General features: G+C 42.0%; 1 protein-coding gene across 1 annotated transcript; it reads left to right on the forward strand.

The window, feature by feature from the left end:
• Positions 1-25,022, forward strand: LOC115762315 (homeobox protein orthopedia). Its single transcript, XM_030704482.1, has 8 exons — positions 1-31; positions 8,204-8,508; positions 9,143-9,298; positions 23,321-23,525; positions 23,623-23,748; positions 24,389-24,552; positions 24,636-24,754; positions 24,827-25,022. Exons 1-8 carry the CDS (start codon positions 1-3, stop codon positions 25,020-25,022), a joined length of 1,302 nt encoding a protein of 433 aa, XP_030560342.1.
• The last annotated feature ends 106 nt before the right edge of the window (positions 25,023-25,128 follow it).

A 25,128-nucleotide genomic window follows, 5' to 3' on the forward strand; every position in this document is an offset into this window, starting at 1 on the left:
ATGCTGAACAATCTTGGGGCCAATGTGCTGGGTAAGTCAAGTAGTTTGTAAAACGATTAAGTGGGGGCGGGGGGAGGGGAAGGTGTGTAGCGTATAATATTGTAATTAAGATCGCGCAGTGAATTGCGCTAATATATAATAATATGTGCATTAATCTGTCCGCCTGGCCGATGGCCATAATTAAACTAATTTCTTGAGCATACGCTCGCTGGCAACGGGTCGCCATATATCATGTATTTATGTGTGTGTGCGAGTGTGTGTGTGTGTGTGTGTGTGTAGTTACTTCCGAGTTGGAGGCTGAGCCATCGATGACGCTAAATGGCCTATAATTGAGGCGTCTAAACAGCAGGCGCCCCGTGTCGCGTGCATTTAGCAATAATTAAGTTGTATTTAACTAGCTCGCATTTTTTCTTCTTCTTGTTGCTGTGGGTGTAAGTGCCTGTATATCCGTGTGTGTGTGTGTGTGTTAATTGGCATAATTGCTCTTTTAAATATGCCGCAAATTGTAAATTACATTTGCATTTCGCTCCGGTTCACGCACATAATTATCAGTTTATATTGTGCACTCATAAATATATATATATATGCCATATTTTTAAACCACATTGTTGATCATTTTTCAAGCACTTTCAATTTCGGCAATCAAATTTATAGCCTAGCCAGGCAACTGCAGCAACTTTGCAGCAACTGCAGCTGCAGCTGCGATTCTCGCACTCGAATGAGTTATGTGCGCGCTTTTATTGAATATTTTGCCCGCACTGTAGCTGCAGCCAGTAATTAATTACTTTTATTAATTTATTGCCCCTTTGCCAACTGCCAATGGCCAAGCCGTTGGCCATACGCGGCGTATGCGCAATTTGTGCCATTGCCCATTGGCCATAAAAGAAATATGGTCCAAATATTTTTATTTACATACAAATGTTGTCTCTAAACAAAATTGTTTGCAACACATGCAAAGCTATCTATTCTATGAAAGAGTTGAATTTGTTAATAATAACAATATTTCCATATTTGAAGTTTCAAGAGAGTGCCAATTGTATATGAAAGAATTTTTGGAATATTTGGAAACCTGGCAAAAGCAATTCTACTTGAGAGTTCAAGTCTTTAAGGCTGCAAGCTCGATAAAAAAAAAAAAAAAAAAAATGATTGCATTTAAAACGCATTCGCTTGGCTTTTAAAGCTTAAACAAAACTATAAATTTCAATAAGTTGTCATGCAGGCAAACGCGCCGAAAAATCCTTTTGGCAGAAACAAGCCAAATCCTGCTGCTGCAGCATGTGCTCCTAATAAATTTCATAAGCCTCGCCGCAACAAACAGAACAAAAAACAGTCGCAACTATGCGAAGCAACAGACGGCAACATTTGCATATTACGTATACGCTGCGTAGGCCCGAGCAAGGCAAGTCTGCCGGTGGGGGGTGGGCGGTGTGTTGAGCGGGCGCCCAATTAAGCGCAATTTGCATGCAAAAGAAACGCGTTTTGCGGGCAGGTTCCTGCTGTTCTCTCTCTCTCTCTCTCTCTCTCTCTCTCTCTCTCTCTCTCTCGCTGTCTCTCTAATGCCCATTCAACATTTGCAAATGCTGTGTTGTGGCGCGAAAAACTTAAATCGTTGGACTTAGTGCCATGGAAAGAGGCGGAGGGGGAAGGGTGGGTTGGGGGCATTTGAAGTGGCAAACAAACATTTGTGACTGTGACTCGACTCGGCATTTTTCGTGCACGGATTAATTAAATTAATTTCACGATTGCATTTGTAATTTGCCAGCCACAGCCAAGAGCACGCTTTGGCCCTGTGCGTTGGCATTTTTGCGGCCGCCAGCGCCAGTGAAATATGTGCTGGGCGCCTGCCCCCCCCCCCCCCCCCCCCGCTCCTCTCCCCTGGCGCCCACTGGCCGCCTTGGGGCAACATTTGCATCGAAATGTTTTGCGGCTGTTGCGGCTGCAGCAACTGTTGCTGCGGTTTTCACGTACAGCGCACCAATCCATAGGCCTGACCGCACAATTTCCAAATTTCAATAATTATGCGTGCAGTGCATGGAACTGACGACTGCAACTGCAACTGCAACTGCAACTGCAGCTGCAGCAGCAGCTAGTCCTTGCCGGCCATATATTTTGCGGCAGATATTTGCAGCTGCAGCCGCCGCCAAACTGATTTTGCGCAAATTGTGCAAATTGCTTGCGCGATAAATTCATGTTTGCCAATTTTAATTAATTAATCGCTTTGTGCGGTTTTCGTGCAACTCCACCAAGCAAAATGGCCGCCCGTTGTCAGTTGTACAACGCACACACACACACACGTGCGCAGAGTTATTTGTGCGCTCTGCTTGTAATCATTTGGGCGCCGCCATGTTTATTGTAGCTGCGGGCATTATACAGCATTCAACTAATGTCACAACGTTGCCATTCCAAATTAGAGACATCTATGATTGATTCCATGTCCAATTAGTCATCATTATGGCCAGAGATACAGCAGTTAGACAGAGCATAAAGACCTGAAACAGTAGCTGACCCATGTTGGACCTATGTGCCATAAAAAGTCTGGCGGACTTCTAATCCCCAGCTGGCATTATGCTTGTTATGATTACTTTGCCCAAGGGCCAAGCAAGGCCGGATACCGAGCTTCTAGATGGATTGTGCTTGTTTTAAATACCTTGTGCAAAGGCTTCGTAATCTGTGATATATTTTAAAATCATGTGAATTACGCAGCTCCACAACAATCTAGCATTAAATATACATAAAATATATATGGGTATACAAAAATTTGAGCTAGGTGTTCAAGCCTCTAGCCTCTAGCTAAGCTATTATTCTTATATAATGTTAGACCTTAGACTTGTCACAGTATAAAAAAGAAAGTCGCAGTTCAAACCCCCAGCTAGATTATCGTTGTTATGATTGCTTTTTAAGTCATGTGAATGTCTCAGCACTGTCGCATGCTATTATTATTAAGAAACTAAGTAAATGTTATTAAATTAAATACAAAGGATACAACAAAGTATGCTGAGGCTCGAATCCCAATTGCATTTTTGCAACGCATTCAAGCTTATATTACACATGAATAGGCATTAGTTTGTCGATTTGTTGCCTCTTGTTGCTTATAATTCTCAAAATGTTATAGCTGTGCACTCAGCACAAGGCAGAGCAATCGTAGAGTCGTTTGCAAAGTCTGCTGATGATAGATAGAACTGGATGATGTATCATAGATGTATCAGACAACCCGTTTATAGCTTGTTTTTGACCTCAAACTCGCCTTTATATTAACTATAATTCTCAAAAGAATATGTTTTCACATTCTGTTCACTTCGTTATATTAACAAGCATAGCAAGTAGTTCAAATACATTCGCATTACTGCAAGTACCCACTGTGCTTTCTTTCGTTCAGCTCTTAGCTCGAGTGCTACTAGTTGAAAAATATTTGTTTCGACTCGCAACTGCAAACATTTGGCCAGCAAGTGTCTGAAGCTCACACAGATTTACAGTTGCAGTTCGATTGCAGTTGCAGTTGCAGCAACTACTCGGCTTTGTTTTTCGTATTTATGTGCCACAACTGTAAAAGCTGGCTGAAATTAAAGCTAGACCAAAGCGCGCGATTTCCAGAAGTGGCGCTATTTGGCCGGAGCCCAAGCACAGCCAGCTCTCTACGGCCACGCTCAGAGCAAGTCGAATAGCTGAAGGAAGCCGCACACCTGAATGCTAAAAGTCGCACTTCTTGGAGCAACGGCCCTGGCATCGAGCTGCGAGCTGAGCTCCAAGCTGAGCTCCGCGCTGGTCTGCTGCTCCGTTCGAGCGTAAACTGTTTGGCTATGGGAGCTGCAGATATCGCACCTAACACCGCGCCTTAAATTTACCAATCACGACACTGGAGCAGCCATCAGTTGGCCATAAAGCTCGAAAGTTTGTTGATGCTGATGCCTATGCGTGTTGGCCCTGTTACAGTTGCAGTTGGCAGTTGGCCAACTGCTTTTAACTGTAAATGCTGCAAATGGTCAACAAGCAACTGGCACGGAAGCAGCTTTCAAGCTGTGCTTCGGGCGTGTTTTTTTCCTTTCTTCAATATTTGACAAACGTCAATGTTGCAAGCTGATGGGAGAGTGTGTGAGTGTGCGAGTGTGTGTGTGTGTCTCTGCGTCATGTAAGCACTGTCGTGAACATCGAGCGCGTCAAAAATCGCTAATGAACAGTAGCCGCGCTGGGTGTATGTGTAAAAATTAGCACTTTGCTGGCAACGCTTTAAAAGCGACTGCACAACAACAACAACAACAACAAGAACAACAGCAACGAAAACTAAAGCAACAACAACATTCACTGAAGAATAGGGGAATGTTGGTGCTTTAGTCTATGGCTATCACAGGCCAGGCTACAAAAACTAAAACAGCAGCAGCCAACAAAAGACTTTCCTGCTTTTTGTACCCTGTAAATGAAAGGCATAGTGCAGCTGTGCATATGCAGGGAGAAAGACAGAAAGAAACAGCTGCGATATATGCATATATATAACTGATCAAGACGAGCTCTTTAACTGCACTCGGAGATTATAGAATTTAAAAGTTCTTTTAACAAAATATGTATAATTCGCTCTGTTTTTACCAATACAAAAATATATCGATTTGTAGCTAAGCCTTTTACAAAACTCAATGTATTGAGAATTTTCCCAGTTTTCCCAAAATCGATAAGTATTCATTTTAAGCTACGATTACAAAGAGATCTGACCAATTCGTAGACTATGAAAGATTCAAGTTTTTATCTAGTTTTCTAATAAGCAATAATAGATCTAGAGATTTGGCCGAACTTGAAGACAATGAAGATAATCCAAATATCGAGAATTTTCCCAATTTTTAAAAAATCGATGACCATCAATATTTAGTCAAGTCTCTCTGTCATCTATGATATATCAAGACTTGCAAATCAATTAATTAGTTTAATTATATATCATTTTGTCATCGATCAATCGATAAATATCAATTATCGGCACATACTTTGTACGCACATCTTAAAGATGTTAAGAGTTGGCTACGTCAGATTCCGATGGTGCTCGTATACGCAGATCCACAATACTTCAGTTTTTGGAAGCTTAGCATAGCTTAGTGTCTCAAAAATGGTTTGCAATTAGACCTTTTCGACCCGAAATCGATAAATATCGGCTTTTATTTAAGCATTTTACCAAATTATACTGAATAAATTGCCGCTAACCCCAAAAGGTGGCATATATCTCTTTATGAGTGCTTGACTTGATGTTTGTATCCACGCGCATTTGATGGCCCCCTTCAAGCCCTGAAAGTGTCATAACATTCAGAATTGAGTGAAGATTATGTTTTTCTTAGAGCGTATTAGGGTGTCATATTTTGGCAAACATGTTTACAAGGTAGCTGCCAGTCGTAGCTGGTCAGATAGAGCACTTGTTAATTTATGTGGCGCTGCACTCGTTGGACTTTTATGAGCTGCTAGGCTTCCAGCAGGGCAGAGCAGCTTCCAGCTTTCGTTGAGATTGCCCGCTTTGCTGTGCCCCGCCTGGCACCTGTTGCTGCTGCTGCTGCTGCTGCTGCAGCGTCGGCTCGCAGCGCTGTGTTGTTGCGCCTTTGTGAAGTTGCCGAAATTTTAACAAGTCCATTTGGAAAACAATAAAAATCATTGATGCTGCGCTCGCTCACAGCCAACATCAAAGTCGGCTAATTGAAAGCAATTGGAATATACCCTTCCATACCCTACCCTAGCGTGGCCTACCCTAGCCTGGCTTGGCCTGGCATATAATATGGACTATGGCATCTGCATTTGGGAAGGTTTCGCTTTCAACGGAAATTGCACACTTTTGCCTACACCCACACCTTCAGTCTATGGTGAATACTCTTTGCTTTGAGGCATACGCATAATTATATGAAAATCATGACAACATCACGAACGAGTCGTGCCCAAAAGGTTATGTATGGAGACGAGAGTTCGCATCAACTGGCGATGAGTAAATGTTTGACTTGTAGCAGAGTTGAAATATCAAAAGATACACTCACACACACACACACCACACACACAGAATCAATGGCAAAAGAGTTAAGCTGTTGTTGCTGCCGTCTCTCACACATCTCTCACAGGCAGCGCCTCGCACATAGATGTTAAAAATTCCAGACGGTACACGTTGAAGTTGAGGTCTCCGACTCGTCGACTCGTCGACTCTGCCTCTATATATCCACCCCACTGGGCTCTATTTGTATTTGCCTATGATTCGTGTTTTATTTTTTGTTTCTTTCGTGATATTTCCAACTACTGTGTTGTTGTTGGACAGGCCGAAAAAAAAGCAGCGTTACGTAGTCAAGTGAGCCAAAGGTAAAACTGAAATAAAAGGGGTTACGCTCACAGCTCACACATGTATCTGCAGCTATGTATCTGCAGCTGTGTATCTGTATCTGTAGCTGTGTATCTGTATCTGTATCTGTATCTGTATCTGTATCTGTCTCTCCGCATCGCACCTCAGTCGAGCTGCTGCTGTTGCCGACTCTTCGCCGTTTGTTACTGTTTTTGGCATCTTTTGAATGACAGGTTGTTGAAAAATTCAATTTAGCCGATCGCCGCAGTTCGCTCCGAGCAATACATACAACAAGTCGAAACTCGCGACGGCAAAGCGCGGCAGCGTTTCAACAAATAAAAAACTCAAATAAAAATTTAATTTTAAATAAAAAAAATCACATCTAGTGTCAATTGTTAATTAATCACAGGCTACAGCTAGGCGCTGCGCATAGATTTCACATAAATCAACAAAAATTCCGACGGCTTTTCAGCACAACTCTTACAGTGGGTGTCAATTGTGAGTGCACCTCTTGTGGTCACATTTCATTTACATTTAATTAGTGTAAACACTTACTACTACACGCCCACACACACACACACACGCGCGCGCAGTTTATCAATGGCTTAACCAGCATTTCAATTAAATTATATATTTAATATTAAGTATAAAAAACAAAGTGTATTCTCTTTAATGTAAAGCATTTTCAGTTAGTTGTGAAATTTAACAAAATCTAAAATTGGTTTAGATTTAAAACAATTCATAAACAAAATGATTAAATAAATAAATATCGTATAATAATATATAAATAAAATATTGTGATGAATAAAGAGAACTTATGAAATTATTAAATTAAAAAATAAATATAAACCAGTTCTCAATGAAATTCGTATTTTAAAATCATAATCATAAAAAAAAAATAATAATAGACCAATTAAAAGTATAAATAACTAATAAAAGATCTATTTGTTTCATATTATTTGAAAATACTAATACCTAAAACTAGGCTAGTTTATTCTACAATACATAATTATAATAAATAATATGATTATAGGTTCTGAGATCCTTGCGTTCATACATACGGACGGACGGACGGACAGACAGACGGACATGGCTAGATCGACTCGGCTATTGATGCTAATCAAGAATATATATACTTTATGGGGTCGGAGATGCTTCCTTCTGCCTGTTACATACATTTGGATTTTGCACAAATACAATATACCCTTATACCCATTTTTAATGGGTTCAGGGTATAAAAACTGATTACAGAAACATACACGAAATATTTAATTATTATTCTCTAATATATAAAATATTAATTAATTATATAACATACATAACAACAAATAATATGTGCATTTATTATATAAATGTAGAATGATTAATAAAAACCTAATAAAAGGCCAATTATTATATAAATAAACAAATATTTTATAGTTGGTCAATTTATTATATGATATAAAAAAGAATAAACAGCTAAATAACAGTCGCAGTTCTATAAATATTAATAAAATATAAACTAATAATGATATTCTATAAATACAGACAATTTCCATGAATATAGTGTATATAGAGACATGGTATATATGGACATTGTCAGCATATTTGAAGACTTTGCTGACAAGTTGGTCCTTCAATCTTCAATCTTAAACCTGTTGGGAATTGCAAGCGTGAGGCTAGGAACGAAAGCAAAGCAAAACAACAAAATAGACCAAATTTTTTAGCTATGCTAGTAAAAGAGATTTGATTTGAAAATCTTTGTATTTATAGTGTGCTAAAACCCGCTAGCCGCTCAGCCTAAGATTTGTACTTATACTAAAATCAATAGTCAATATTTAGTTAACACAAAACCGGAAACATTTGTCAGTCAACTAATCTATAGCTTTCCCTTTCTCTCTCTCTCGCTCTCTCTCTCCCACTCTGTTGGCGCAACAGGCCCCAAGGATTGTGATCTACCCAAGGCGGCAATTACAGCACTTCACGCGGGCGTCAATAGCTTTGGCCAGTTGCCCGTCGCTCCGAACATTGCGGATCTTGGCGGAGGTGGAGCTGGACCCGGCGGCGGTGGTGCGGCGAGCATTGGCGGTGTGGCCCGACTGCATGTGACTGGGGGATTGTGCGACAATGGCAATGCGCTGAATGGTGCCAGCAGTCACGGCAGCAACAACAACAACAGCAACAGCAACAACAGCAATAGCAACAACAACAGCAACAACAACAACATGCAGCAACAGGATCAGGTGAGCATACGCTGTGAGAGACTTCTCTCTCTAGCAAGAGCGCGAAAGAGAGAGGGAGACACACTCTCTCTCTCTCCCTCTCGCAGTCTTCTAGCAGCAAGTAAAAGCTGAATTTTTAATAATCCATGTTCTTTTCGATGTTTTTTTCCTCAAAAAACTCTGCTATGCATATAAAAATAAATACAAAAAAAACCAATTCGAACCAAAAACTGATTTGCCAAAAACCAAACAAAATAAACGCAAAAACCAAAAATCAAAAATCAATATGAAATATCAAATATGTGAATGTGTAAATTGTGTGTGTTGAATTGTGTATAAAAATAATTGCAATGAATAAAAAAAAAAGTAAGTGTGATTTTATTTCCATATGTATTTTATGTCAAGCAAAAGAAACCAAAAACAAAAAAAAAAAAGAAATGCAAAAATTAACTAATTTAGTTGCTACGTTTAGTTTATTGTCTTTAATTGTAGACTTAGTGCTAGTTACTCTTGTTATTGTTCTTCTTCTTGTTCATGTTAATGTTCATGTAATTGTTGTTGTTGTTGTTGTTGTATTTGTAAATTAGCCGCTGCCAACGCTGTCACACTCAAGCCGGGTTTCCCCCCGTTCTCTGTGCCCTCTCCTTTCTTGCAGCACCTGGACAAAAACAAGCAGAAAAGACACCGCACACGCTTCACGCCCGCCCAGCTGAACGAGCTGGAGCGCTGCTTCTCCAAGACCCACTATCCGGATATATTTATGCGCGAGGAGATTGCCATGCGCATTGGCCTCACCGAGTCACGTGTCCAGGTGAGTCAGACCTGCCCCCACTTCACACTCTATACTCCCAACCAGCTTCATGTTGTCGCTAAACTTTGTGCGGCTTTGTTGCGGTCGCCGCGTCTCGCATTTGACTTTCGGTTAGCTCAATTGACAGTTGCCCGACTGTCAGTTTGACACTTAACGTTTAGTTTAACATGACAAATGCAAAACCGCAGCCGCTTGCAACGACCAAACCCAATGCAGTCGCGGTTTGAACTCAGCCAAGTCGAGTTTAAGTGGCTTTTATGCTAAATGCCTCTGACTTTTGACTTCAAAATCTCTGAAAAACATCAGGTGAAACGATTGTCTGGAGGATCGAGCTGCGTATTCCTTTGCTGTTTCAATATAACAAGGCTACTTACTATGCTAAGACAATGTGGCCAGATTATAAGAATGCTTAACAGCTGTTAGTATTTTAACAGCGCTGCTAAGAGCTGTTCCTTTAACATATGCTTAAATTGTCTTCTATTTTATTAGGAAATGAATTCGAACGCGAAACGTTACCCATCAAATAGTTAAATCCTTTTTATACAAAGAAGAGATGGATTTTCCAAATCCTCAAATGAATTTGAACATAGATCTTTGCCTCTGACGATGTACGCGCTTTTTCCATGCTTGCGGAAAGATACCTTTCATTTAATTTATTTCATACCCAATCTGTAAGTGTAGCCTTTATTTGATTCCCTCTAGAAGACAGCTCTTGCTCCGTTTAGGCAGCTTTCTTTTATAAAACTCTCTAGAATTTTGTTTTATTATTATCTGATAAATATTATTATTTACTCAAAACTGTTTTACTTTTGTCCAAATATCAATTTGACATACCTTAAATATCATTTTCATATCTGTCCAGCGCAATTTCTGAAAGTTTACACACATTCTACACTTATATAGTATTCCTAATTAGATCATAAACTATTTATTTTGTTTATTTAGCAAGCAATTAGCAGGTAAATATGCGAAACGGATTCTAAGTTATTGAAACTTTTGAAGCACAAACAGCGAGCAGCAAAAATGTTAATCTGCCTCGAATTGGGGCACAAGTTGAAGTAATAAAAAATAATATCAAATATAATATTAGATAAATAATTAATAATATATATAATAGTAGAGCTTAGTTGCCCCATATTAGCTAGAGAATCTAACGTTATCTTATATGTAAATTATTCTACATATTTCCATCCCAGATCTTTGTCGCATTTTCCATCTTGATTTTTTTTCTTTTATCTCGCTTTTTTCTTTGTTTATGTTTGCGCTTTTCAAATGTGAATTTTTGCTGGCGCGCGCTTTAATTCACAATTTCCGCCAACTTTATGAGCATTTTGGCTGCACTCGCGGCCACTCAGCGCCATTTAAGCGCCCAAAAATTATACTTTATTAAAGCACATAAAGTCACATTTAGACGAGCCTCCCCTCCGCCCGCTCTGCCCTGCCCTGGCCCTGACTCTGCTGCTGCTGCGAGTCCTGCTCTCTCTGTGCGACTTATGACTGCCGCAGCCAGCACAAAAAGTTTGCCAAGCCAACACACACACACACACACACGCACACACACACATATACAGACAGCTACAGTGAGCATTATCCTTTTGCGGCTGGCGCATCTCCCTAGCCATTGTTGTTGTTGTTGTTGTTGCTGTCTCTGCCATTATCCTGGCCGCTGCCTGCCTGTGGCGTGCGCCTTGTCCTTTTGCATGCGGGCGGGTTTTGTTTATGCGACAATCGAATTTACTGCTTCATTAAATTTGTGTTTAAGCTTCCGCTTCCTGCAGTGCCACTACCCCGCTACCCCCTCTCCCTCCCCACACACACTCTCTCACTCTCTCTCTCTCTCTCTCTCTCTCTGTGTCTCTGTGCAAAACTATGCATCTGGCGAATTGTTTTGCGGTTTCTATGAATGCCAAAAGTTGGCCCAGCATTTGCGTCTTATTGGCCTATTCAACGGGTGCCCCCCTACCCCCCTTTCTATCTTTCCCTCCCGTTCCGCTGGCTAAACAATTAGCTGGCTGGCCATGCCCACGGCCGACTCCCTTTTTTTTCGCGCCAGCCTAACGGATGTGCTACTTTGATAAATTGTTTTAATAATTGCGTATCAGTGTCTGGCTGTTAATGTATCCTGCTCATCCGGCTGACGGAACGATCCGGGTCCAGTTCGAGGGAGACGACCGGCTGGATCGGGGAGAGTGTGAGGGGGAGGGGTTTGCTGCTGGCTGTGCTATTAACACGCTATAATGTTTGATTTTTCGTTGTCGTTGGCTTTTGCGGCTTATGGAATGTCAGCCCTTTGGATTAGCAGGGACTTATTGTTGCTGCCACACTGCTGCCTCTGCCTCTGCCTCTACCTCTGCCTCTGCTACTGCCACTGCCACTGTTAATAAAATTAGCATATAAATTAAGTTTGCATGCTGTTTTGCCTGCCAGACTCACTGTGTGCTGGCCAAATGCCTGCTGACACACATATTATATATTTATACGCACCATTTTATTTGAAAACTCGAGAAATGTGTAAGAGGCTGCGCGCCACGCCCACGTGCACTAAAAACTGACGCCCATTTGATATGCACACACACGTCTGGCCCTAAATCAATCTACAAGGATTTGCAGCTAATGACGGCATAAAGACAGCCCCAAGCCGTCAGCCCCTAAATGCGACCCCCAACAACAAAAAATAAAGGTTTGCGTCTTAGCACGAAAATCAAGTCAAGCTAAGAAGTGTGAGTCGTGTGTGTGTGTGTGTGTGTGTGTTTGTCGTGTGTGTGTGTGTGAGTCGTGTATGTGTGTGCCTATGTCTGTTAGCTGCATAAGTTATGGAGCTCACGTAGCTGAACTACGTGGCCAAATACAGGATATGGAATACAAAATATGAGCTGCTTAATTATGCAGGCTCCAACAGAAAATACATATATATACATTTATATAGAATATAATATAATTTAATAAACTACAAATAACTAGACGAAAGCAAGTACAAAGTACTCTAGTGGGCAGTGGTCGACTAGAAGACGCCATCTTCTTCTCCCTTAGGCCCTTACATTGGCTAATAAGTTCTTGAATAACATCGGTGCTCATAGTCCGATCTTTATGAAAATTTGAGGGGATAAATATGACAACAACAAAAATGTGGCATATACCAAAGCGCAGAGCTTGAAACGCGTTCTTATTACTTTTGGGGGGAATGAAGAGAAACATTCAAAAAGCGAAATATTCTTAAGCTGTGTATACTATAGGAGAACCTTTATACCAAGTTTGCTGTAGCTAACTCTTATAATATTCGAGTTACACTTGAATAAGCAAGGCTCAAAATCGATCTATTTATCGATATCGTCACAGTGGAGCGAGATATCGCGAAAGTAACTGATAGACTCGTTCCGCTTATGCTAATCGATATACTCGATATACTTTCTCAGTCTCTAGCTTTAGTAGTTTCTGAGATAGCAAGACCTGGCTACAGATATGGTCAAAAGCAAGAATTCGATAACGATTTTAATCGATTTCATTTAATTCCTTTCTTTAACCATTTTCAAAGGGCCCACAAATCTGAGCAGAGCATTAACAAATGTAATCGCATAATACGATAGAGATAGGAGGAGAGAGAATGGAAGTGGCAGTGAGGGGCTGGGTAAGGTCGTCAGCCAGCGGGTGGTGCAATTGTTAATTTGTGTGTGTGTGTGTTTTACGCACCGCTCACAGCTAGAAATGAACAATTTGCGTGGTGCATTAATGTTAAGCGTCTTAGGCACCGCCCGTAGCTAGGCAATATGCTTGTCACACTCGCAGGACGACTGCAGCTGGCAAGGACACGTGAGCTGAACGAGAAGGAGTAGAAGGCGGCGGGGTTGACTACCAAATTGACTTATCATGATTTTACAGTGTGGCCGTTGTCAAAGCATTGTGCTCGGAATGTTTTGCGTTTATTGGTTTGTTTATTAAATTGTTGCAACGTGGCCCAGCAGCAGCACGTGCCACACAGAACAGACAGGCTGGGAACCAAATGAATTTCTCACATGATTAATTTGCCTGGCAACTACAAAGGGCTGGGGCGGGGGCGGGGGCGGTGCCATGTAGCTAAGCAGTCGAAGCATGCAGCACGGCATGGTTACAGTGGCAAGTGGCAAGTGGCAAGTGGTTGAGGCACTTGCACACAGACATTCGGCATCGAGCTGATTTGTCGAGTGGCACAACTTGGGCAAAGTTTTCCAGGTAATCAGCCACTAAAAATTGTTTAAATTCATAATTTGTGTTTGCTTAGTTTGTAGGGTTCGTTGCCAGAGAAATGAAAAGAATTTCTCTTGCTGGAAATTCACAACTTGAAAGATGGAATTTTGAACAGTTCTTCAAAGTTTGCGAGAGTCTTGTCTAATGCTTAGTTGCTCTCTATAAATCCATTTTTTTATTTCCAAGAATACCTCTCAGAAAACATTTTCAATAGATGGTTCCATTAAAGTTTCACAATTAAGAGCTGAAAATATCCAATCCCATATAGTGTATCCTTGATTAGTATCAAGAACTTTGTCCAAGTCTTGAAAATCTTTTGCTTGCAATAAAAGACTTAAATCGAGTCTCTTAACCAATCACAACTTTTCAGTTCACACAGCGAATTGTTTTTGCTAATTGCATTGAAAACTGAATCATCAAGAAATTAGCACTCGTAAAAGGATATGAGGCATTCGATATTCATTTAATTGCATTCATATTAACAAAAAGTTACTCACCTGCAATTTGGCATGTTGATCATTTGTTAGGGTTCGGTTATTGAACGAATATTCGTGGCGGTTACAAAAGAATATTTCCGATGAGTTGTGAATTTCTTGTTGAGACACTTCACTCGGGTTCCTGGTTATAAATTATCAATCCATAACTGCAATAATTAGGATTAAACGAGAAGGTTAGTAACTTTTTCTTTATACAAGACTTTTCGCTTAGGTAGAGAACATCAAGTTAATATGCTCTATTTGCGAGCTTCTTCTTTTTCCTTATGTATTTCTTCTCCTAAGGACCCTCACTTTGGGAAAACGCTCTCAACCTTAAGCAATGAGTTATTATTACTCTTCCGGGAAGTGTGGGGAGGTATTCAGAATGTTACATTTCCTTAATCTATGTATGATATTCGAGAACCTATATTCCAAGTTTGATGCATCTAACTCATATAATGCTCGAGTTATGTCTGAAAAATTAAGACTCAAAATCGATATTTATCAATATTTTATATATAATATTTTTTAAAAAGAGAGGAGTTATCGACAAAAATTGATAAACTCGATTTGCGTGTGATTTGGCAGAATAGATATATCAGATTTCAGGATTCCAGACAGAAGTACAGACAGACATAACTATATCGACTCGGCTTTTGATGCTGCCCGAGATTGTATATACTTGAGAGGTTCGGAAATGCTTCTATCTGCCTGAGACGTACACCAATTATCTCTTCAGCCACTTTCAATATATATAAAAACAGTCTGAGTTTAAGAATCTTCACATGGCACATCTCTTTAATCACAGCCCTAAAAAAAACTTGAGCCAAACTTCCATCGATTGGCCGCAGAGCCAGAAGCACCGAAACCCAAAGCCAGCCCAATCCAAATCCAAATCCAGACAGCGGCCAGTGATAAATTATGGCCTCGAGTTCAGAGACAACTAATTTATTTGCTGAGCCCCTTAATGCCGCCTCTAATAATGGCCCACTGGGCGACCGATTGCTGGGGCAGCGTGTGTTGGGAGGGAGGCTGAGGGATTTATGAGGTGCTCAATAAATGAATTTGACTAGAAAAGTGCGTCACATTTGCAACTAAAAAAAAGATGAAAGCCAGAGGCAAAAGGAGAACAGCTTCAGCTTCAGTTTGGAGCGCGTCTGATAACCATGGCATCGCGTTTTAATTAAACTTTAATTGAAATACCAAAACGAAAATATGCAATAGCAAAAAGTAAACTGGAGATTGGCGACTGGAAGCAGGAGCTGCTGCAAGGAGCAGCGGAGCTGCGTATCCTGTGCTGAATTAGTTGCTGCTAAAACTTTAAAGCCAGCTCTTGGCGCACAGCAGAGAGAGGGAGTGAGAGAGGTGCACAAACAGACAGAGAAAGCCAGAGAGAGAGAGTGTGGGAGAGAGAGAGAGAGAGAGAGTGCCTGGGGGGCGGTTCGCATAAAATGCACATAAAGAGCATCAAGAAAATCTGGCACGCATTCTGTTTATGGCATATGAAGCAATTTCAAAAGCAATTTCGTTGATACTTTTCATTGAAATGTTTGTGTGAAAATGGCGTGCCAAAGTGTCCAACGTTGGCTTTTTGCTCCTCCGGCACACTGTCCATGGGGATAAGCGGCTGGGGAGGATAGCCAAAAGGAGGGGGTGGGGGGGAGCATTGATAAATGAAAAGGTTCACATTCTTGAAACTTGCACAAAAAGCGTTTGGTTTGCTTCCTTTTTGCCAATGAAAAAAATCAACAATACAACAAAAAAAAAAAAATAAATAGAAAAGAAAAGAAAAGAAAAACTCGCTGGGAAAACGGAAAATTTCGCTAGCCACGAGCTGCGCATGCTCCAAACGTGCAGCAACATTTTCGGGGGTTGCATTGCGTACCCAAAAATCTGCAATGGGCTCTGAGCTGCACTTTGGCCTGACCCCAACGCTCCCCCCCCAGCCAACGTTGCCGCTAGCCAGCCTGCGGCACAACTCTAGACAGTGTCCGCCAAAAGTAATGCAGCTCTAATGCCAGTCAATGGACGCTAATGCCAACTATTTCATAAATTCGCAACGTCTAAGCCTAAGCAGCAGCCCAGCTGGACCAATAGTTGGCAACCCCCAGCCGCCCCCAACCCCGCCCCAGGCAGTTGCCAACTCCCCAGGCCTAGGGTGGGCGTCTGTGTGAGTGTGAGTGAGACGGGCATAGTAACAGCAGCCAGAACAACGTCGGCGGGTTGGATAAAGCCAAGCGTGGGCGGTTGTGTGGGGTGTGTGTGGTGAGTGTGGGGCTGTTTTCGGGCGGGCAAGTCGCAGCAAGTGTCGCTGGGCGCGCTCGTAAAGCAGGATTTAAAGGATAACATAAAATAAATCGACTCCATTTGTGTTCCACTACGACAACAACTCCAACAACAACAACAAGTCGCTTTATGAATTTATACGCAGTTTTTATATGCGCACGAATGAAAAGATATTGGCCGAAAAGCGATTTCCATAAACCACTCAGGAGCACAGCCAGGGCCCGTTCGGCCCGGTTCGGCCCATCAGCCGGTTGGCCAATAACAATAAAAAGCTGCTTCAGTCGAGTTCGAGTCGAAATTGTAGCCAAAGACAAGAGCCAAAAGACTTCAAAGGACAATCATAATGCCAATTCGCAGAGAACGAGAGAGAGAGAGAGGGGGAAAGGGAGAGGGAGAGAGAGTTGACTGCTTTTCAAGTGGTTATTTCATTCTGCCAGGTTGCCAGGCCACCAGCTCGCTTCAAAGAAAATGCAATAACCTGGCCAATTGATTTTTGATTATGCTGCAATAACAACAGCAACAGCAACAAATACTCATAACTGCAAGCTTAACCAACAAAAATTGTCAATAAAACCAAGCCAAATATTATTGGATGCGCTGCCCCTCTCTCTCTCGCTCTTACACACAAGCCCACTCGCTCTCGCTCTCCCTCTCTTGCTGCCAATCAAATGTTTATTAATACACAGAGTCGAGCCTGTTTTTGTTCTGTTTAAGCTTGCTGGCCAACTGTGCCGTTTCGGGCTTAATAAATAATATTTGCATTTGCAGCTAATCGAATTTTGATTGCAATTTTCCGACTCTTTGCCGCTTGATAGTTGGCAACGCGATATTGCTGGCTTTTTCTGTTTCGCAATTGTGATTGATATTTCTGAAATTGAGTTTTCAAGTGGCTGGCAAAGTGCATTTCTATGTACATATTGCAGCTGTGCCCCAGCAATTTGCCACTTGCTGTCGCATGTCTGTGGCATATGCAAATATGCCAATTCTATGACAATTCGCTGCAGTTTTTGCCGCGGGTTCGATCCCTGCAACTTTGTGCTCAGCCTGTTTAACTATATTCCATGTGAGTCCTAGCTTTGATAGCTTTCTTTCTTTTCTTACTATGAGCTTCAAGCTAGGCACAAGATAGACGAAACAAAAGCCGCACCAAGGCATATATTTCTTCAAATATGATTTGGCTTGAAATGTGAAAGTTTCTGAGATTAGCTCAGTTTTAAAGCAGAAAAAATAGTTACCCTTGCATTTATCTAACCATATTTAGTCCACATCAAAATACTCAGTAAAACGGACATTTGTTAATTTTCAATTAAATTGTTTCGTTAACATTTTAAAAATAAATAACAAGCCAGAACTTGAACGAAAGTTGACGAAAGTAAACATAAGCCAGGAAGCTGGCTCGAGGGCAACTTAAATGGCAATTCTATTTTGGCTATATACTGTATACACTCGTGGCCAAAATAATGGGCACAATATAGGCAAATATTTTAAAATGCATACAATCGCATTATAAGTACGAAAGTTATTTAAGAGCGCCTAGCTCATAGTATGGGATCGAGGGAAGAACAAGCACAGGCTTTTATTAGTGTGGGATTTGTTTTTGTGTATATAAAATTATATATAACAAAATTATATGAATTTTCTATGGTATACCATGACTATTGCAATGTACTTTCTTCTTTACTTACTCTGCAGTTTAAAGCATGACTTCTACTGTTGCCAATATATAATTGAATATATATGCATCTAAAGCAGAGCTGTGGCTAGTGTACCTATAATGCTGACCCTAAGTGTGCCAGGCAGGCAGTGTGACAGCTGTTTATTAGCCATAATGTGCAATTAATGTTGCATAACGAGCTGCTGAGACGACAAGGCAACAAGGCTTAGTCGAAAATTTCACAGATTTGCCATATGACAGACCATTATAAATGGCTGGCAATCACACACACACTCGCACACACACACACACACACAGGCAGTTAACAGGTTCACGTTGATAATAAAAATAGCATTGGGTCTTTGACACCAGCCGCCCCCTTAACTAAGCGCACCCGCCGACCCGCCGCACGCAGTCATAAAATCAAAGCAAATCACTTGTTATCCCATTTGGCTCAGTTTCACAGCCCCCCTCCCACCCCTCTCATTCCCCGTCGACCCGCTGCATGTCATTTGGCAGCTACTTAATTTCTGACTTGCAACCAACCCCCTTTTTGGGCGAGCCTCTGGGCTCTGGGCGCGCCGGATGAGCACATTGTGGGTGCTGCTCCTGCTCCTGCTCCTGTTGTTATTGTTGTTGCTGCTGCTGCTGGTGCTAATATTTGTGGCCTGCCGCAAGAAATTGCTTTTTCATGAACTTGACTCATTTATTATTTGCAACAGTTTCCTGCCGTCTGCCGTCTGCCTGCCTGCTCGCTTCTTCTTCCAGCTGTTGTTGTTGTCCTGACACCTTTTGTCTGTCTGTTTGACCTTTTGGTGGTGTTTCTTTTTTTTTTTTTTGTTGGTGTCAGTCGCAAGTGAAAATTAAAAGTCCAAACATGAAAATGCTTTTGTTCGCAGCATATGGCTGAAATTTTTGGAAAACCGGCTTTTGCTTTTGCCCTCAGCCCTGATTGCGTTCTGCTCCATTTGCCGCAAGAGCAAAAACCAACCCGGGCGGGATTCGGCAGCGGGGTGGGTTCTTCGGCGGCAAATTTATGTATTTTGTGCCCTGAAATTGCATTTGCATTTGGCAAGTGCAGGAATTCAAAATGCGTGCAACATTTTCAGTTCACAATTAGAATGTAATTTCAGAAGAAAAAGAAGCTAGAATTATTTTGATGAAGCATTTTGTCTATAAAATGTGCTTAAATTTAAGATTTCGATTCGGTTTGAAAAGTAAATTTGAACACATTTCGAGTTGTTTTGCGTTTAGATGCTTTTGATTCAGATAGAGATTTCTAGATTTCGAATAGTTATCATTTATTATCTTCTTTTTCGCCTCAAAGATAAGAATCTATTTGGATATCGAAAACCTATATCTCGACTGATCTCATCTCTTTCTTTTCTCCGAGCTATGTAAAATTATGCATATATTATATCTAGATATATCATATTATAACTTATAGGTATATTCTATGTTCTCTGAACTATTTAAAATTCTAGATATATTACATCTTCCCACACAAAATCCCGCACTTCAATCTGTTTTCTTAAATATTTTCATTATTTATGCACAAATCAGATTTTATAGTCCTTATATTTAGCTATTTTATAGCTCGTTCTTTTTGTCTCAATTTCATAATCCAATAAATCAAATCTTCTATTTATTGGAAGCCACAAAAAAAAAAGTGGCACGCCCCTTGCAGGCACTCGCTCGCGTCTGATAATTTATTCATAAGGGCGAAGCTTAAAAAATTACCGTCAAAACACAATTTAACGCGGCTAAAGGAGCGTCAATAAGGGGGAGTGAGAGAGAGAGACAGAGAGGGGGAGGGTTGGGTAAAAAGAAAATAAAACAACATGCACAAAGTGTCTGGCGCACAGACACACACACCCCACACACACACACACACACACACACACAGACAGCGACACGTGTGTCTGTGTGCATAAAAAATAAATGTTTTGTTTAACCGACATTTTAACGCCTATTTGCGTGCCGTGCACGTCATGCACGTTATGCCAATTTAATGGGCACAGCGCCTACAGCTAGGCAATGACTTTTGGCTTTTACACGCAAACACACACAGAGAGAGAGAGAGAGAGAGGGGAAGAGAGAGGGAGAGAGAGGTCGAAGAAGCAGCTGGATAAATAAATAAAGCGAGCAAAACATAAAAAGGCAAACGCCAAAGACATGCGAATGTGGCAAGCAAAATAAAAGAAGCGGCTAAAATTTAATTGTCGTAAACAAAGAGAGAAGGCGAGAGAGCGAGAGAGAGCGAGAGAGAGCGAGAGCGAGAGCGAGAGAGAGCGAGAGCGAGAGAGAGAGAGCCAGACAGTCAGACGTAGTCTTAAATTATTAAATTAAAAGTTAATGAATAGAGCGACGCATAAACACGTAAAAAGCATAAACAAGTCAAGGTCGCTGCCGCCGCAGTCGCAGTCGCCCCCTGCTGCCACACCCTCCACCCGCCGTGTGGCACATTAGCGTCCCTTGTGCAACATTGAGCGCATACTTAGTGGCACGCTGTCGATCCTGCTGCTGCTGCTGTCGTCCAATAGTTGCCGCTGTCTGTCGCTGATTTTTCCTCTCTCTCTCTCCTCCTATCTTCCTCTCTCTCTCTCTCTCCCCCTCCCCCTCTCACTGGCTGCCTCTTTGCTGGCCGACATATGACAAATACGCTGGGGACCATCAGCATTACAAGCAAAGTTACTTTGCACAAAAGTTGCCATTTTTCTTTGCCTTTTCTCGGCTTTGATTTTTACTGCTCTTCCTGCGGGCATTCGAAATTGTAAACGAAATATGTCACGCCTTGAAAATGTCCTCGTTGCTGTTAGAAATATATATTCCTGATCAATAATAGTCCTGTCTGTATAGTCGTGTCTGTCCAGCTGTCTCTCTGTCTGACTGTCTTTCTCTTTGCATACGAATTAGTCTTTCAATTTTAAAGCTTTAAGAAGCTTGTTCTAGAATCCTCAGCTGGATCGAAACACTATAGCATATAGCTGTCATAGAAATTATCCTACGATCGTTAATTTCTCGTAAAAACTTAAACTGAGCACTTATAAGCTTTAGCGCGTTTCTGTTAGTAACCAAATTTGAACATCTTAGTACCAGCTCGATCATTTAACTCTGTGATACTTTATATCCTTCGAAAATTGAGTTTCTGTATGAAGAGTTCAGATATCTAGATATGTTTCTTGTATGTGAAGCAATTTGCCATCAAGCTGGGATAAATAGGATATTTAGCGGACTTAGGAACCAGGCGTAGAAAGGTAGATCTTTGTTGGGATAGAAAATGGAGTGTACATTCGGATAGAAGTTGAAGATTATGTAGGTTTGCAAAATTGAGTCTATGCATGGATAGAAAACTGAGAAAATCTGAATCTATGTAGGGGTAGAAAATCGAGTCGATGTACAAGAAGAAAACCATACATTATAAAATCCAAAAAAAACCTATTGTTTGCCAAGTTTTCACAACTAAATTGATCAAAACAAGGGGAAGCATTATAATATATAAACAAACCTAATATCGCTATTCCATATCAGTTTTACTTCTACACGATAAAAATCTAAGCCCGCTAAATCTGACTAGTCTGGCCATTTCTACAGCCCATAACAGCCACATGTCGTGTCTGCGAGGGTATTTCAGCTTCGGCCTGCCTGTGCTAGTTGTTTTTCTTTTTCTCTACTCGGCTTTTGGCTGTTTATGTTGTTGTTGTTGTCTGTTTTGCTCGTCTTGGCCATTAGTTGTGGCCGCTGGCGCTGACTGGCACCGCGACTGGCAGCGCGACGCGGTGACAGCTCAAGATTGCCAAGGATGGCTGGCTGGCAGCATTTATAAATACGCGACATGGCAATGTCGAGGCGATGCCGGCGAACTGGCGCACGGTTAAGTTGTCAACCCGCCGCGTGATGTGGATTCGCCAGCGGATTGTGTCGCCGTCTTTGTTATGCACGGCGGAAAAATCGTTTCCATGTCACAAGTCATTCACTCAGCGAAGCTTCATTTAGCTAGGTTTTCCTTCCTATTTTTTTTTTAATTTTTTTGATGTATATTTTCTGAGAAACTCTTTGGTTGAAGCTACCAGCAAATCAAACAAGCTGCAGTCGCTGCTGTCCCCTAAAAGCAGGCAACACTTCTCGCAAAGTAATTTGCCGCTGTGTGTGTGCGTGTGTGTGTGTGTGTGTGTGTGCGAGTATGTGTGTGCTGCTTGTAAATGTCAAAACCTCAACATGTCTACACAGCAGCCTGTTTGTCCTGCCACTTGGTTCTTATGCATATATGGAAATGCCAATTTCAAACAACCCACACATCCGACATGGGCCTCGGACCGCTCCCTATCCCTGCCCCCGGCCTTGTCCCTACCCCTAGCCGCTCATTTGGCCAAGGCAATACCTGCCGATAAGACAAAAGCGAATGCGGCTGACCAAAGATGCGTTGGGGCTGTGGCAGCTGCTGCCAAATTGTTGCCTTGTCTCTGACTACGACTATAAAGAATTTACATATGGAATTTATGCGCGTGTGCGAGTGTGCGAGTGTGTGTGTGCGCCGAGACATGTTTTGACTGTCACGACGGTAATTGATCTCGATTAAGACCATGTACGAGAAGTCGCTTAACAAGCAGACAACACATGTACACACACACACGCACACACACACACACGCTTACACACGCTTGAGCCCATTTGGCCACGGTCTTAAGGCTTTAACTGGAATCAGCTTTAATTAAGCTGCAATCAAGGCAAAATCGCTTGATTTAAAGCAACAAATAAATGAGAAATTCGCTTTAGTTTTATTTATGCAGCTCGGCAAGTGTAAAAGACAGCTCGCATATATAGAACACATATAAATCGGACATATATCCTTAATTTAGCTGCGACTTAATCGATTTATACCCCAATTGTATGCTTAGCTACTTGAACTAAAAAACTGAGCTTCTAATCAAGTCTTACAATGCATGATCAGACTCTGAGCAAACATTTCAAAGTAAAGCTAAACTGTTTTCCCACTTACTGTTTGAAAGTAACTGTCTTGGGCGCACAGTTTGAGAGTCACTTGTGGCATAATCAAAATCAATAATAGCTGGAAAAATAGTTGAAAAGCGAATTTCTGATTATGACTGTCAAACTGTGCTGCTTAGTATGCGGCTTTCAAACTGTGACATAAGTCACTGGAAAAACTTTAAGACTGGCACTGTAAAAAAAGAATATTACTTAGTATGTGGCTTTCAAACTGTGACCTTAGGCACTGTAAAAGAGAATATCTCTTATTATGACGCTTTCAAACTGTGACTTAAGTCCGCCTAAACAGAGTATTGCGCAGCTGGTCAGACCTCAGCATTTTCTGGCCGCAACAAATTCGACATATTACTCAAAGACCTGTATTGGTTATTATTTCAGGTCTGGTTCCAGAACCGTCGCGCCAAGTGGAAGAAGCGCAAGAAGACCACAAATGTGTTCCGCACACCGGGCGCCCTGTTGCCCTCGCACGGCCTGCCCCCATTTGGGGCAAACATCACGAACATTGCGATGGGCGACGGACTCTGCGGCACAGGAATGTTCGGCGGCGATCGCTGGAGCGTGGGCGTCAATCCCATGACGGCAGGTGAGTGCACAAATGAACTAACCCAAAAACTAAACGTCTAACTATATGCTATCCAACAACAACTATCTTTACGCATTACGGCTGGCCTCCGACACAGGCTTCGGTCAGCTAAATCAAACCTCGCCGCTTTCGTCCACGCTGAATAGCGGCCTCAATTCGGGCATTAATATGGGCTCCGCCCTGGGTGCCGGCACCTATCAGCACTATGGCCTGAATGCTTTGGGTAGGTGCGCCCCACACAACAACCACAACAACCACAACACACCACCCCAAGACTACCCCTAATTAAAATCACATGAAAAAAAAAAACTTTCCATTTGCATGAAAAAGCGTTGACACTTCTTTTTTATATAGATATATATTTCATTTTTCCCCCTCCTCCCCGATTGCTGCCTTATTTATTTAGCTCTCGATACAATCCAGTTCGGCTGACAATTGCCGAAACACGACAACGTTTTCATTTCTTTGAACTCATAACACTTTTTTTTCGGTAGCAGGCAGTAAGAAAAAAAAAACAAGCAGAGACATACGAATCTCTGGCTATTTCGCTTCGGATTTTTGTGTATTTGCTCGCCCAATTAACAGGCAGTCGTTTAATTTTCAGGAATGCCCCAAAGGCATTCTGTGCGACACGTCTCCGTCTCCGTCTCCGTCTCCGACTTTGAGTTTTATTTGATTTCGTATAGTTGTGTTAATTGATATTTTGGAGACAGGTTTTTATTTTTGCCTCTTTCAAAGTTTTCATTGTTACACTTTATTTCATTTCGTTAATAATTTTTGGGAGGTTTTTTTTTTAAACTCTGAACTGCAGTTGCGTTTGTTTAATCGTTCTCTCTCTCTCGCTCTCACTCACATTCGAATAGGCGACTCGATGATGTATCAGCACAGCGTGGGCGGGGGGGTAAGCTGCGGACCGGGCGGCTCCCCGAGCGCCACCACGCCGCCCAACATGAACAGCTGCTCATCGGTGACGCCGCCGCCGCTCTCCGCGCAGCCCACACAGAGCGAGCTCAATGGCGAGCCCATGGTAAGTGCTGCAGCCGAGACACAAACCCAACTGTTAACATAACACTGCTATTGCAGACGCACCACCAACAGCAGCAGCAGCAGCAGCAGCAGCAGCAGCAACAACAGCAGGCACACCAACCGCAGCAGCAGCAACAGGCTCACCAACAAACCCTAACGCACCAGCAACAGTCAGGAACACCAACACAGCAGCAGCAACAGCAGCAGCAGCAACAACAACAGCAGCAACAACATCAACAACAACAACAGCAGCAGCAACAGCAGCAACAGGATAGCGGCAATTTGCTGCCGCACTGTCACCAGGCCATGCAGTCGCCAGATGGCGCCACCGACGAGGATGTCTGGCGGGGACACAGCATTGCAGCGCTGCGGCGGCGAGCATCCGAACTAAACGCAACAGCAATTCCTTCCTATTTGCATCACGCCGCCGCCGCACACAACAATTACGAGCACCACAATTCGGTCTACTGAAATTTGTTGAAAAGCTTTGAAAGCTTTTCGGATTACGGTTTTTCCAATTGCGGCACTCACGAGTTCTAAAACAGTTTGACAGCCACAGGGCGCAGCAACAAGTTTT

Source organism: Drosophila novamexicana, unplaced genomic scaffold (genome assembly GCF_003285875.2).
Source record: "Drosophila novamexicana strain 15010-1031.04,08,12 unplaced genomic scaffold, DnovRS2.1 tig00000564-arrow-pilon, whole genome shotgun sequence".
In the NCBI taxonomy this organism is placed as follows: Eukaryota; Metazoa; Arthropoda; class Insecta; order Diptera; family Drosophilidae; genus Drosophila; species Drosophila novamexicana.

Bases quoted from the DNA above. Each gene is read 5' to 3' on its own strand.
- LOC115762315 (XM_030704482.1), top strand. From the start codon at position 1: ATGCTGAACAATCTTGGGGCCAATGTGCTGG. The intron at 9,299-23,320 runs GTGAGTCAGACC...TTATTATTTCAG, and splicing joins TCACCGAGTCACGTGTCCAG to GTCTGGTTCCAGAACCGTCG. The intron at 23,526-23,622 runs GTGAGTGCACAA...CCTCCGACACAG, and splicing joins CGTCAATCCCATGACGGCAG to GCTTCGGTCAGCTAAATCAA.